General features: G+C 51.8%; 2 protein-coding genes across 9 annotated transcripts in view; both read left to right on the top strand.

Annotated features, from left to right (window-relative positions):
* MEI1 (meiotic double-stranded break formation protein 1) overlaps positions 1-4682 on the top strand; it is a 38740-nt gene extending 34058 nt beyond the window's left edge. For 5 of the 6 annotated variants that reach the window (XM_053977592.1, XM_053977595.1, XM_053977591.1 and 2 more), the window contains 4 exons: positions 1886-1992; positions 2806-2937; positions 3105-3214; positions 4478-4682. In XM_053977592.1, the coding sequence (XP_053833567.1) occupies positions 1886-1992; positions 2806-2937; positions 3105-3214; positions 4478-4523 (395 nt within the window). In that variant the 3' untranslated portion in view covers positions 4524-4682. The remainder of the gene's footprint in view (positions 1-1885; positions 1993-2805; positions 2938-3104; positions 3215-4477) is intronic. The other variant, XM_053977596.1, reaches the window with a different exon arrangement.
* A 394-nt stretch (positions 4683-5076) lies between these two features.
* Positions 5077-12983, top strand: CCDC134 (coiled-coil domain containing 134). Of its 3 annotated transcripts, none has more exons than XM_053977598.1 (7): positions 5077-5151; positions 9198-9315; positions 10185-10306; positions 10512-10596; positions 10822-11003; positions 11232-11303; positions 11667-12983. In XM_053977598.1, the coding sequence occupies exons 2-7, from the start codon at positions 9213-9215 to the stop codon at positions 11790-11792; spliced, it is 690 nt and encodes a 229-aa protein (XP_053833573.1). In that variant the 5' UTR covers positions 5077-5151; positions 9198-9212; the 3' UTR covers positions 11793-12983. The 3 variants fall into 3 exon arrangements, with proteins under 3 accessions (XP_053833573.1, XP_053833574.1, XP_053833572.1); XM_053977599.1 differs by lacking the exon at positions 5077-5151 and adding an exon at positions 5536-5557; XM_053977597.1 differs by lacking the exon at positions 5077-5151 and adding an exon at positions 8295-8469.
* The last annotated feature ends 327 nt before the right edge of the window (positions 12984-13310 follow it).

Raw genomic sequence — 13310 nt, 5'->3', positions numbered from 1 at the left:
AAGTTAATATTGTGCTTAGTGGGAATGAGATCACAGGGCCTGGCTCCCCTGCAGGCGTGAACCTTCACTTTGGCTCTGGACACCAAGGTGCTTTCCAAAAGGCAAAAAGTAGTTCTCCAACCCTGTAAGAGGGAAAGGTTTGGGAATGGAAGGAGTATAGGAATCGTCTTTGACCTTCAGGCCAATTGTATCAAACCTTTAGACCATAAGCATATGGGAGGGAGGATCTGAACATGATGTGTCTTACAAAAGGACAGTGTTGGTCATAGTCTGGCCTTGAAGGAAGGGAAGGGAGATCAGGATACTAGGCAGCCTTAGGGAATGGAAGATGGAAATTCTGGATTTCCAGGGGTGAATTCCAACCTTGGTTTCCAGAGTGCATGTCAGACCTAATGTATACCATGTTTTCAGTATAACGTAATATGACTGCGTTGTACAGCTGGGGGGCAAGAATAGACCCTTCTGCTTATTGTCAGCCTCCTGCCACAAAGTCCAGGTGCTGGCTCTGTTCTTAAACCAGAAAGTTCTCTGTACCCTGACCTGTTCACTGCAGTTGTTTAAACACTAATAGAGAAGGGAATGGAGTGAATGAACACCAGGCAAAAGGAACACTGGTGGGAGAGAGGAAGTGGTTGGATAAAGATGTAATACTGCAGATGAATGCAGCCAGTAGCTGAAAGGAGGCTATTAAAAGGCTGAATTAAAAAAAAAAAAAAAAAAAAAAAAAGTTATGGGGAGGCTCTGCTGATTTGGAATTTAACTAATGAAATGCTGCTGCAGCAACAGCTGAACCTGTCACTTAGGCTGTTGTGGTGCTGAAGTTCATATCAGCATAACATAACAAGAGTCTCCTTATTCCAAACAGAATGATGGTCATAGCTTTATTTGGCTTAAAGATGCAAGAAGACTGAAAAGAGTCTGTCCTGGACTCTGCCTCTAGGAGTTGACTCACTTGAGGCTTTCTAAAACCCTCTTTTGATCCAGAGATATTTCCAAATGTGCAGAGCAGGTTCATGCACAGTGCTGGTACTTTCTCATTTTCCCCAGATGAAAGATATGCCCAAAATATTTTACATTATTTTTCAGTGTTGTTTTCCTATAGAAAAGATTCTTGTAGTGGCAATAGGGAGGTTATGTGACTGCCAGTGGAAAAGAGACCTTTTCAACAATCTGAGTTGCTATGGTATAACAAGTTATATCAGCTGATTTATTTGTCCATCTCATGCTCCTAACCTGTAATAAATACAAGGTAATAACATTTTAATTTCAGCATTCAGTGAAAGACTTCATGCCATCATAGCCTTATGGTCTTACCTAATACATGTTATGTTATCGTTTATGTTCTTTAGTAAGAACATTTTCTCTACTCGCTGCATTGCTACCATCAGCCTGGCTGGTCCCCATAGTCCACTGTCTGATGCAGATCCAGCCTCAGTTTGTTCGGCTTCTGTTACAGGGCTTTTCTTCATTACCCAAAGTGTATTCTGCAGCTAAATAAAAACTGAGGTTAGGAGAGTTGTCCTCATGTTGAAACTGGAGGGTATTATTTTTAAACCCCCAGGCTAAAGATATTCTCTCACTGTTTTATATATGACATACACCCCAGGAGAAGGTTTCTCTTCCTGTACCAGCACAAAGATGGACAATATGTATTTTCTGCTTTGAAAAGCTATTAAGCTTTTGTCCTCTTGACTGAACTCTTGCCCAGAGAGTGACAGATTAAAAAGCAAGTAAGAACATTGCAAAATATCCCCTTAGTGGTTCACAGTGTGGGGTCTAGGAGAGAAAACTTGGGGTCAGTATTGAAGACTGTCCTTAGCTGGGTTCAGCCTGTCACTTTGGCAGTTTTACAGCTGTCTTTGATTGGCTTCTCCTTCTCTTCCAGCTCTGCACGTTGCTTCACAGCCGTGGCACCGATTCCTGCTCTTCACACTACTCAGCGGGGGCCAGAATTCCTTTCTGCAGCCAGAAGTTCTCAGGCTGATGACTTTGGTGAGCAGCAGAAGGGTGGGCTGTTCCCCATCTTTCCCAATATGTTGGTACAATGCACGTGGCCTGGTTATTAGTAGTTAACCTGCTATGCAGCACAGTCTCTGATACTGCTGTGGCTTTGCCTGGGACTGTATTCCTGCCCTGTATTAATAGTGATACTTTCAAATGAACTTCCACACCCTGCAGAAACTGGCTGCTGTAAGTGAGCACCTCCCATTCTTCTGGTGTTGGTAACATTTATTTATATCATCTAGGATCCCTGGGGAGGAGAGGGGAAACTTGCAGAGAACAGGCAACTGCTGTTACCAGTCAGGGAGCAGCAAGTTGGCTGCTTGGCATCGCAGCTTGTCTCCCGTCTCGACCTTACAGACCTGACTTTTCAGGACAGGGAGTTAGTGCAATATTCTACCCTGCTGTATGTGGGGTCCGTGGGCTAGAGGGGGAATGTGATCCTACCCAGCAGAAATACTGAAGCATGGCAGTGAATGAGAGGAAGGAGTTATGAAAGTGAACCTTCCCCCTCCAAATATAAGATGGGTCTGTGAGTATTTGCTGTACTTATTTCAGTTTTAAAGGGTTACTTCATTTATTTTAGTTCCTTCCCAGCTTAAACCAAAATAAGTCTGGCTATAAATCAGAGCACCATCAACATAGATGCTTGTACTGGTTCCATTAGAAGTGGTATAAAAATCAGGCCTGTGGTTACGGTGCTGCAGTAATGGTACACAGAAGTGGTCTTTGCAAGTGATGAGTCACTGTTGCACTCTGTGGGTCTTCCACTATTTAATGTCTCTATTTTTTCCTTTGTTCAAGTTTGTGAGATATCAGAGCAGCAATATTATTTCTCAAAAAGAAATTAGCCAGATTATTCAGGAGGCAGCAGAAGCCAACATAGCAGAGCTGCCTGAGGCCACGTCTCATGCTCTTCACCTCTTTCTTTCTCAGGTAAGAGAGCAGTGACTGCTTAGGAAAACAAGAAGGGAATCTCTAGGTGTTTGCTTTGGCCTTTGAAGATCTCATCGGTCTTTATGGAGATGAGGGAGGGAGTAGAAGAAACAAGCCCAACAGTTTTATGTTGTTCTGGAAATCATTCTTTTTTTCTGAACCCTCAGATTCAGAATAGTCATTACCAGGTGGAGCCAGAACAGTTAGGGATCATTCAGACCTTGCTAGATCGCCTCTTGGGACAGAGGACCATGTGTGTAAAGCATCAGGACATTGTGTATCCTTTGATAGCTAATGTGTGTGGCAGGTGTAACAGAGGTAGAAGGGATACTTTAATTTGCTGCTGCTTCTCTTGTTCCAGCTGAAGGCAAACAAAATTGAAAAACTGAGTGGTTTCTACACTTGGCTAACTGTGGGATGAAACACTTCATCATATCCTAATCTGAGAAGACATCTTGGAAATGAGGAGACAATTGGGATTAAAGAAGGCTCTGTGTGCTGGGCTTGCATTCATCTATAAAGCAGAGGTGGTCTGATGAAAGGGTAGCAGGCTTGGGAGCCTCTGACTTCAAAGCAGTAACAATCCCTGTTGATTTCCCTGGAGGATGAGCAATGAGTTAATCTCTGTTTGCATGCCATCTAGTGCCAGTATGCCCATGAAGTAGTGGAAACCTAAATATGACTCAGGCACTTTCCAAATGCAGAGAGCATTTGGGAACCACTGAGTGGAATTACCAGATTTTATTCTGTTTGGCCCTAGAGTCTGCCACTGCAAACTAAATCCTCTTCTCTGGCAATGGAGGCAGAGGCCACTCCCAGATGCCTTGTGGAGAAAGAGGGAACCTGATGCAGTATGGTTTTTTTTCTCGAACTTTTTTTTGCCTTCCTGTTTTCATCATGCTGCATTGCCTCAGACGTGTAGCAGTGATGGAAGTGGCTGTGGCAGTGATTTCCTGTGGGTGTGGGGGCTTCCTTCACTGTAGGGCACTGTCATCAGCCATGTGTAGGGTACGTGGTGGGTGAGATGTTTGTCCTGTCAGGAGTAGCTTGTCCTCATGCTTACCCCTAGTGTGATACTACTGCTCTGTTGTGGAACAGTCAGAGGGAACGTTGTCGTGGTGGAGGCCATTGAGCCCCATGAAGTCCCTCTCCTGTACAGGGACGAAGGAATTTGGATGGGAGGTTTTGTTACATTCTTGAAGTTACTTTTAATTTCTGATTTATTTCATGTATTAAGAAACCTTCAAATTTTGGTGGTTAGGAAGGATCTTAGATGCACTTGAAATGCAGCAGTGGGGCTATGTGAATAACATAGGCATGGACATGGACAACAAACTCCTCTGGTCAAAATGGAGCTTTAACTTTTCTTCAGGTTTATTTGCTGACACTGATGTTTCTCACCTGTGTTGGGAGTGGGGTCCCATGGCTTGGGGAGGGTTGGTTTAGTAATGAAAACTTCCTGTCAGTGATATGTCAAATGTGGGAATTCCCATAGCGTGCATGCCTTTCCTTTGGTTTCCACTCATGCTGTCAATGACAGATGTCTGGGAAGTGTGGCAGTGTCCCTCTCGCACATTGGAGACTGAAATGAGAAGATACAGTGCAAAGAGCAGAGGAACAAAGCAAGAATGTAGCAGGAGACCCCATCCTGCCATTCATCCCAGTGAGTAGTAGGGAGAAGATGGACAAAGGAAGTTACTTGTTGCTCATTTTGAGAAAAAGGTTTGTTGAAATTAAAAAAAGTTCTGTTATTGAGACGGCTCAGTTTCCCCTTCTGTGGGATAAGGTTTGGTTGATGCCCTTGATCTATCAAAATACAGACCTGCCTGGAGAAACGATGTCGTACAGGGATGCTGTGGAAGAGGTGCTCTGCTCACTGCCCTTGGCTCATGAGGCTGCGGGATGGTCCCTTTGCTCTGGGCTGGAAGGGGCGGCGGGGACTCAGCCAGAATCCCGGGGGAAGCAGATACACTACGTGTCTAATAGGGATGAGAAGGCTTCTTCCAGGTCACGAGTGACCCCCTTCGACTACAGCCCCAGCCGCCGCTGCCCTGCTGCCTCCAGACCCTCCAAGTGCCTGCCGGGGCGGGGCGGGGGCTCAGGAAGTGACACGGCGGGGCGGAGCGGCGAAGCGGCGGTGGCGGCAGCAGCAGCAGCAGCAGCAGCATGGCAGCGCGGCGGGCGTGAGCGCCGGCCTCGGCACCCGGCCCGCAGGTGGGGGACCGGCTGCGCCGCCCGGGAGCCATCCCCGCCCCCGGAGGCCCAGCGGGGCCGTGGGGGGAGCTACCCGGCCGTGGCGCGGCAGGAGGGAATGGCGGGAGCAGCCCTGGGGCCGCTCCGGGGCACCGGGGTACGGGGTGGAGGTGGCCGGTGCTCCCCGAGAGAGACCCGGCAGGGGCCCCCCATCCCGGGCAACCGGGATTGCCGATGAGCGGGGCGGGCAGTGCGGCCCCGGAGCACCTCTCTGGACCCTGGGTTAAAGGGCTGTGCCCGACGGGCTCTGCCTGCCATCGCCACCTGCTCGCCCCGCGCTGGAGCCGCGGGAGGAGCGGACCGTCCCTCGCCGAGGGTTCGCGTCCTGCGGTGTGACGCCTGCTACGTCCACTTGACACGGCTCCGGGTGGGTTTCCCGTAGGGCGGCCGGGGTAGGTTCGGCTGGTCCCCTTTCCACCGTCCCTGTGTGATTGCCTTTACTTTCAGCGGAGCTTGCGGGAGAATCCTCATCTCCTGTGCCAGCGGCCGCCCGAGCCCCTCAGGGTGCTTCTTGAACCCCTCCGGCGCGAGGGTGGGCTGGAGTGGACCCATTCCTGCTGGAAATCACAGCAGGAAATCGGGTTTGCCAAACCGTGTGGTACGCGAGCTTCTGGGCTTAGTGGTTGGGAGACTTTGGAGGTGAGCAGGTGTAAATGGCCAGTAGTGTTTCAACTGAAGCAGCTGGTCGTGTAAGCCCCGTATAGATATGTCCTCCTAGAGGAAGTCTGAGCAGAGGTGTTTGATTTCTGAAGCTTTTGGCTCATCTGTAACAAAAGATTAATCCTCATCTGTTTGTTGGAGGAGCGCCTCGGGAATGGATTAATGGGGCAGGGAGTTTTCATTCCTTGTTTTGCCACAGCATGCTCCTGGTGAAGGATGATGCTTTTCCCCCTGCATTTCAGTGCCTGCAGAGGGGAAGTAGGGGGGTCATGCAAAAGTTTCTCCTGGGAACCAAATCATTGCAGCGTGGCTCTGCCTTGCAAGCTCATTAAGTGAATAAATCTCAGGGATGCTTGGTTCAGATGGGGCTCCTGCAGGAAAATTTATAAAGTAATTGAAAACATTTTAATGGGAAGTACTAACCATCTATTACATGGCATCTGTTGCCACGTCTTTGAAAAAACACATCTAAATTAAGAGGTTGATAGACAGTGAGACAGACTGGTGGGCTTGCTGCTGAAACAGCCAGCTGGCCAGGGCTGCAAGGCAATGTTGGTGGAAACTCCTTTCCATCTGTAGCATCAGGCCAGGCCCTGGTTCCCTGGACTGCTCTGGGAGCGTCAGGCAGAGCTGTCTCTGGCAGAAATCAATTCAGGGAGGAGCAGGGAGGGAAGATAGGAGCAGCTCTGCAGTGTTTGTGTCTCATCTCATCCCTCAGCAGGTGTGAAGACATGAGACAGAGTTTGTGGGGAAGAACATCTGCAAGGAGCTTTGCCATCTCTGCCATTACATATAGTGTGCCCTGGAGAGGAAGGAATGTCCTCTGCTGTTAAAATGGGGTGAAATTGCCAGGGCAGTGAAAAGAACTAAATCTGAGGTGGTCCCACATGGCATCAGCGGCCCCGAGTTTCTTGTGGGTGAGAGAAACAACCGGGCCCTGCTTCATTTTCACCGGCTTGTTTCAGCCCTGATGGCCGATGACAAATAAATAGCTCTGATGTGAGAATGAGTGACAGCAGATCAGATGAAAAGGTGATGGGTTTCCAGTATGGTGTGGTTCTCCAGTCCTCTACTTCTGACCCGTCTCATGGGACAATCTTTAGGGCTGGTGTAGAAGGATCTGAATACATTTGCATTGAAAACATTGACCCTCCCTACCCCAGCATCTGCTGTTGTGTCTCTGAAGAAGCCCATTGCTGTTGCGAGACTCAGAAGCAGCCAGGCGGGCTGGTGGCCCTTGTGCTGCAGCAGCTGGCTGGTCAGCGTCTGCTTTGGCTGAGAGCTGTGCTTTGCTCTGCTGCTGCCTGGAACAGGTTTTTTTGCAGCTCATCTTCCCCCTTGTTGCACCTGTGGAACATCTTACAGCCACCCAACTCCAGTGTTGGAAATGGGGGATACTGCAGCCCCTGTCCTAAGCAGGCATGCTGGGACTGCCACAGGCACCGTGGCAGAGCTGTTGTGGGCAGCATTTCTGCTCTTTGCCTTCCAGCCTGGTCTGGAGGCCACTGGCTATCTCCAGTTCCTCTTTCCATTTCTTCATGAGCATGGTAAATAGCCAGCCAATCCTTATGTGGTGGTATGTGTGATCCAAGGGGCAAACAAGAGCCTGGTCCCAGGGCAGTTGCTCTTTCTGCTTTTGCGTTGCTGCATTTCCTCCTCCCTGAGAGCCTGGGAGGTAGTGAGCAGCTGGGGGGCTCTGCAGAGGGGAGACCTGCGCCACCTCGCTGAGCCAGGCCCTGGGTCCTTGGGTTATGGTTTTTGGCAGGGTGAAGCAGTCTCTTGGAAGCTGACCAGGCTGGTAGGTCCAACAGAACATCTGTTTGCCTGGGCTGGAGAATTTTCTTCACAACTGTGGCTTGTTGGTGTGCTTTGTGGCATTCAGGATGGCTGGAATATGGCTTAAGCCTCACACCACAGTGGGAAGAGGGGACAGACCCCAAATCTGGCATGGGGATTTGTGCTGCTGTCCTGGCTCCGCACTGTGTCAGAAACATGGGGCATGTTGCTGAGCCCACACCAGGGGCAGTCATGTCTTCATCAATAATGCTGGTTGGATTTACTCTGGTCTGTTCCTTTACAGTCTGTTCCTTTTACGAAACACAACAGCAAAATATTTCATAGGGTTTCTCATGTTTGTCTGACACTGTTCCCCTGCTTTTGCCAGGGGTGTGAAGATGCTTGGCTTGGCCTCAGCAGGAGGTACATGGTGGGAGCTGCTGCTGATCCTTGCAGGGCTGGAATAACTGCTGGTGCTGCCTGCTTTGCTTCTTTCATGGGCTTGGAGTTGAAGAAATGGTATTTGTTTAAAAAAAGAAAAGCAACAAGAAAAGAAGAAGGGATTTGGTTTTGTTTCAGTGTTAGGGCATTACAGAGACAGGTTTGGCTGGGCAGGCAAACTCGGACTCAAGAGGGCAGTGGGTCATAGGGTGAGTCAGCTCTGGTGGCCTTACACATCTGCCTTTCCTTTGGGAGCAGGAGGTGGCTCAGATGCCTCTGAAGGAGCTGATGCTTCTGTAATTGCCAGTGGCCTGTGCTCAGCTCCCTGGAAACCTTGTGCCTGAGGACAGACCACCCTGAGTTCTGCTGCCTGGGGACTGAGCTGTTGCTCTTCTTTTCCAGGTATAGACTGTCCAAGAGGATCCTCATTCTCAAGGACCTTTTCCTCCAACCATTGACTTTGTCTGAGGGACCTTTGTGGTCAGGAGCAGCTCTGCCCAAGGGCATCCCTGCAAAGCCTCAGATGCTGCCTGGGAAGGGACTTGTTTGGGGGGAGGGGGAGGTTACCACCGGGTCACTCAGCTGTTGTTTTTTGGTGTGGGACCTGCAGGTGGCACCCAGCTTGTAGTGAAGGAAAGGGTCCAGGTACCAATACCCCAAGTGGTGAGGGGAGGTCACTGAACTGGTTGCACTGGGACTTGAAGGAGAGATGGACTTCAACCCCTCAGTGATCCTTCTCTTCCTTCCAGACCTGCTGTTGTGGTTGTTGGGCTGCTTTGCCTCACAAACCCAGCAAAAACCTAGCTATTATTTTTGGAAGAAGGGTTAAGACTTAAATTTTCTGTTGGGTCAGTGCTGGGTCAGATGCCTGGGGTTGGCAGTGCAGGCAGGTAAAGAGAAGAGGGGAGATCAGGGCTTCACTTGCAGGGGAGAACAAGCTGGCTGCAGCATCACCATGTGGCTCTGCTCTGGCCACTGTATCCCTCAACCCCTCATGGGGACAAGGGAGAGGTGGGCAAGGACCCTGGTGCCAAGAGCAGTATGCCATCGGTTCCAGGTGGCATGTGTGACTTCTCATTTTGCTAAGTCTCCTCACTGATCATTGGTTTTGTTGGTCTGTTTTCTTCCAGGCTGCAGCGGCCAACATGGATTTTCTCATCATCTGCCCCTTTCTACTGGCCTTGCTGCTGTGCCAGGGCAGCTTCACAGACCTGGAGAAACAGAGAGTAGACTCTGGCTTGGAAATCTGTATCCTCTGCAGCCTGCCACTCGTGACCACGTATGCACTAGTGGCTACGGAGGCTGGAGGGAGCACATGCACAGGGAAGGGGTCAGAGATCATGGAAAGGAGCACAAGGAAGTGGAAAAGAGAGGATCCAGAAGCACTGGGAAGTTGCTGCTTTGTCCTTCTGTAGAAGGGCTTTAGCCAAGCTCCTGGGCTTGCTAACCAAGTGCCTGGCTTGGTGCAAGAGCAGAAATGGCAGTGATGCCTGGTGGTCTTTCTGCTCTGTTGTGCACATTTCCCAGTCTGCTCTTGGAAGTGGCATGGCCAGCCAGAAGGCAGAGCACACCTGCACGTCTCAGTGCTTTGGGGTCACCAACTGGGATGGTGGAAGAGGACTCCTCTGCTTGTGGCACTTAGTCTCCTCTGTGCCACAGGCACTTTTTGCCCGTGAGGAGGTGAGCTAATGCAAGCCCTTCTTAGCACACATCCCGTGGTGAACAGGCAAAGTATGAAAAAATGAGTATGTGGAGACCCATGGGGAAGGTGGCTGTGGCAAGCACATTTCTCTCTGTGCACCTCAATGAAAAATCCTGAGAGAGAGAGAAATGTGCTTCCCACAGGTGGCAGTTCATGTTCCTCCTCCAGCCCGTTAGCCAGAGCATAGACTGGCAAGTAGAAAGCTCCCCACAAGGTCTCGGCATTGTTAAGGGCCCTGCTGGGGTGTTTGGGCAAGGGGTTCACTGGAAATCTGTGTTTCATCCTGGCTCAGGTACTGCCCCTCAGACACCTCATGGAGAACTGGGGGGGCTGGGATGGTGCCAGAGGCTCTGTGGAGGGGGGAGAGCATCAGTGTGGTGGGAGAGTGTCAACAGTGCCCTTGACAGTGGTGCAGATAAGAAGCTGTTTGAGGTGAAGCGCAAGGACCAGATGAATGCTCTGAAGAACTTGATTGAGCTCAATGACGTCAACCAGCAGTACAAAATCATTGACATCATGCTCAAGGGACTCTTCAAAGTAAGCCACAGTGCAGGCTGCACTCTGAGCCCACATGGGTGGGCAGAAATGGGAAGGATTGGGGGCTTCTGTGGAGTGTGTGGCAGGTGAGCTTTTGGACCTGAAGGGAGGATGCCATGGAGTTTCAAAGTGGGGCAGCTGTGGCAGCACCTCCAGGGGCAGGGCAAGGCTGGCAGGACAAAGCAGTGACCAAGAACTTTGGCAGGTGCTGGAGGACTCCCGTGCTGTCCTTATCGCTGCTGATGTGCCTCCTGATGGGCCCTTCCCTCAGGATGAGAAGATAAAGGATGGTATGTCCTCTCTTGTTTTTACCCCTCTCCTTTTTCTGGTGCTCTGGTGCACCACAGACATTCTTCGTGGGACCAGTGCTGGATACACAGGTACAAAACCCCTGTGTATCTAGACCAGACCTAGGCTGGTCCCTGTCTGTTGGGGACCCTATTGCTGCCTCTCTGACCACTTCATGCTGGGGAGCCCTCAGCCTCTGCTGATGGAGCTGGTGGCTGTTCCCACAGCATACTCCCATGTGGTGGAGAACACTGCCTTCTTCGGGGATGTCGTCCTGCGCTTCCCCAAGATTGTGCACCACTACTTCGACCGCAACTCCAACTGGAACAGCCTCATCCGCTGGGGCATCGGCTTCTGCAACCTGACGGGTGTGTTCGAGCAGGGACCCCACTCCCAGGTCCTGCGGCTGGTATGGCTCTTCGTCCCCCCTGCTGTGACCCCTCTCTGCTGCTAGGCTGGGGGAGGTGAGGGTTTTGGGGTAAAGGGAAGGCAGGGGCCCCCCATGTCTGGGGGCTGTCCTTGAGCTGAGGGATGGGGGAAGAGCATAGAGGGGACTGGTGGGAGAGTAGGTGACCCTGGTCACACAGTTGCAACAGGAGGCACCACTTCCCAGTGAGGTCTCCCTTTTGCTCTGCAGATGGCTCAGGAGCTAGGAATCAGTGAGAAATCGCCCGATTACCGCAATCCCTTTAAAACGGACCAGTCAGAGGTAAGATGGCAATGCTGCCAGCTTGTCTTGTGGGCTTTCCCATCCGTGTTGCGGCTCCTGGCAGCTGGCTAGGGAATGGAATGGGTGGCTTGTGGGAAATGGCCAAAAGCCCCTGTCACTGAATAAGCATGGCTGAAACACAAACACTGAATTCCCCATCTGTGCTCTACTTTGGGCACCTGGTGCCCTCCCTTGTGTGGTCACCTGCCTCGTGGTTGGGCTCTGTTTGCCTCGTGCTGCATCTGTGCTCAAAGCTCCCTGGACTGTGAGGCTTGTACACTGGCTTTGGTGGGTTTGGAGGGGTTGTGCCTCTGGGAGGCTGTGGGTGCTGTGCCATGCTGACCCCTTGCTGTCAACCCACAGTTTTTCCCCAGTGCTGACACCTTTCAGAAGGCGCTGCGGGATGAGGAGAAGAGGAGGAGGAAGGAAGAGAAGCGGAAGGAGATCCGCAAGGGCCCACGCATCTCCCGCTCACAGTCGGAGCTGTAGCTGGAACTTGTGCCTTGCAGTGGGGGTGACACCACTGGGACACAGAGCGGCTTGCTCCCTTTTTGGCAGCTTTGGGCCAGTGCCTGGCCGTACCCTTTCCATTTGTGCTGTGGGTTTTGTTTTGTTGCCTTTTGTTTTTGTTCCGTGGAGGTTGCGTGCTGGTGCTGGTTGCCCCAAATGGGCTAAAGTGGGATATCCCTTCCGCAGAGGTAAAGCACAGACAGGGCAACACTGTAGCCATCCCCTGGTCAGGGTGTTGCTGCCTCTGGGGAAGTAGGGTGTGGGGGACACCTCTCTGACATTTCCCTCCTCACTGCAGCACACCCCACGCTGAAGGTGCCTCCTCCAACACGCGTGGGCTGGGGCATATGTCACACCAAACAGCCTCATGAGCAATGCTGCTTCTCTCAGTTTTGCTTTTTGTTTAGTTAAACGGGTGATCTCACTGGCACCCCCCACTGGGTTCTACCTGGTCTCTGCACAGCTGCTACCTCTGCCAGATCAGACCTTCCCTTTTCCCAGCGGCTGTTTCACCGAGCAATGTGTGTTTCATTGTCCAGATGTAGTTGGAAATGCCGATGGCAGCTGTTCCTGGCCCATGGCATCTCGGGGCCACTGCAGGTCCCACAGAGGTTCCCACAGAGAGGCGAATGCCCGGTGAATTTTTGGACAGGAGGAATTTCGGTACTTAGCCTCTTTGTAGCCAGTGGGTGGCTGCAGCGCAAGCAATGCTGATGCTGAAGATGCTGGGGAACTAGCCCTGAGCCACTGAGAGCCTGTCCTGCAGCCTATGCCCCATCCCTTCTCTTTGGGGCTCATCCTCTCTAAATGAGTCCCCAAAACCCCTTGTCAGAGGGCAGCCAGATGAGGGCGTGTGGTGATAGCAGGGCCAAAGTAGGGAGGGAGACAACTTGAGGGGCTGCCATAGGGACAGAGGTGAGGGGCTGGCCCAGGACCCGACACAGCCACCCTGTGATTCCTCACCTGTGCTGATGACCTCACACCAGAGCAGGCTCTTGCTTCCCCAAGGAGCTGGTTCACTGTGTCAGGCTGGCAGCATCACAGCCTTTAAGGAAAGGGAAACGTCCCAGATTTTTTGACAGCAGAGCCAAGTCCCTCCATTGAGGGGAGGGGGTGGCAATGGGTGCATTTGGTTTTTCTTGAATAAAATTGACTTTATTTTTTTCTTAAGTAGAAGAATCCTGGCTCTTGCTCCCGTTCCTCGTGGGAGCGGGTGTATGCCAGAAAGCGTCGAGGCTGGCCCCTCAGGCGGTGAGGGTCCGTGGGCGCTGCAGAGAGAAGGACAAACCCCATGCTCTGTCCGCCGCCGCCTTGCAGCTGGCCGTTCCGCCGCGCATCCCGGCGGCATCCTGGGCCCAGGGCCCTGCCCCGCCCGCGTTTCCCGGGGGCGGTGACGTCGGTGCCGCTCCCACGCGCGGCGCTGCCCGCCCCCTCATGAATATTCAGCGTGTGGGGCGGGGCGGGCTATGCTAATCGCAGCTGCTGATCGCTGACGCG

The sequence above is a fragment of the Vidua macroura genome, chromosome 5 (genome assembly GCF_024509145.1).
Source record: "Vidua macroura isolate BioBank_ID:100142 chromosome 5, ASM2450914v1, whole genome shotgun sequence".
Classification (NCBI taxonomy): Eukaryota; Metazoa; Chordata; class Aves; order Passeriformes; family Viduidae; genus Vidua; species Vidua macroura.
This window is presented reverse-complemented; position numbering and strand designations above follow the sequence as displayed.

What these genes read in the sequence shown, in the direction of transcription:
- CCDC134 (XM_053977598.1), top strand. Translation starts at nt 9,213, where the DNA reads ATGGATTTTCTCATCATCTGCCCCTTTCTACTGGCCTTGCTGCTGTGC. An exon ending in AGACTCTGGCTTGGAAATCT is followed by an intron (nt 9,316 to 10,184) that starts GTATCCTCTGCA and finishes ACAGTGGTGCAG; the next exon opens with ATAAGAAGCTGTTTGAGGTG. An exon ending in TGCTCAAGGGACTCTTCAAA is followed by an intron (nt 10,307 to 10,511) that starts GTAAGCCACAGT and finishes GAACTTTGGCAG; the next exon opens with GTGCTGGAGGACTCCCGTGC.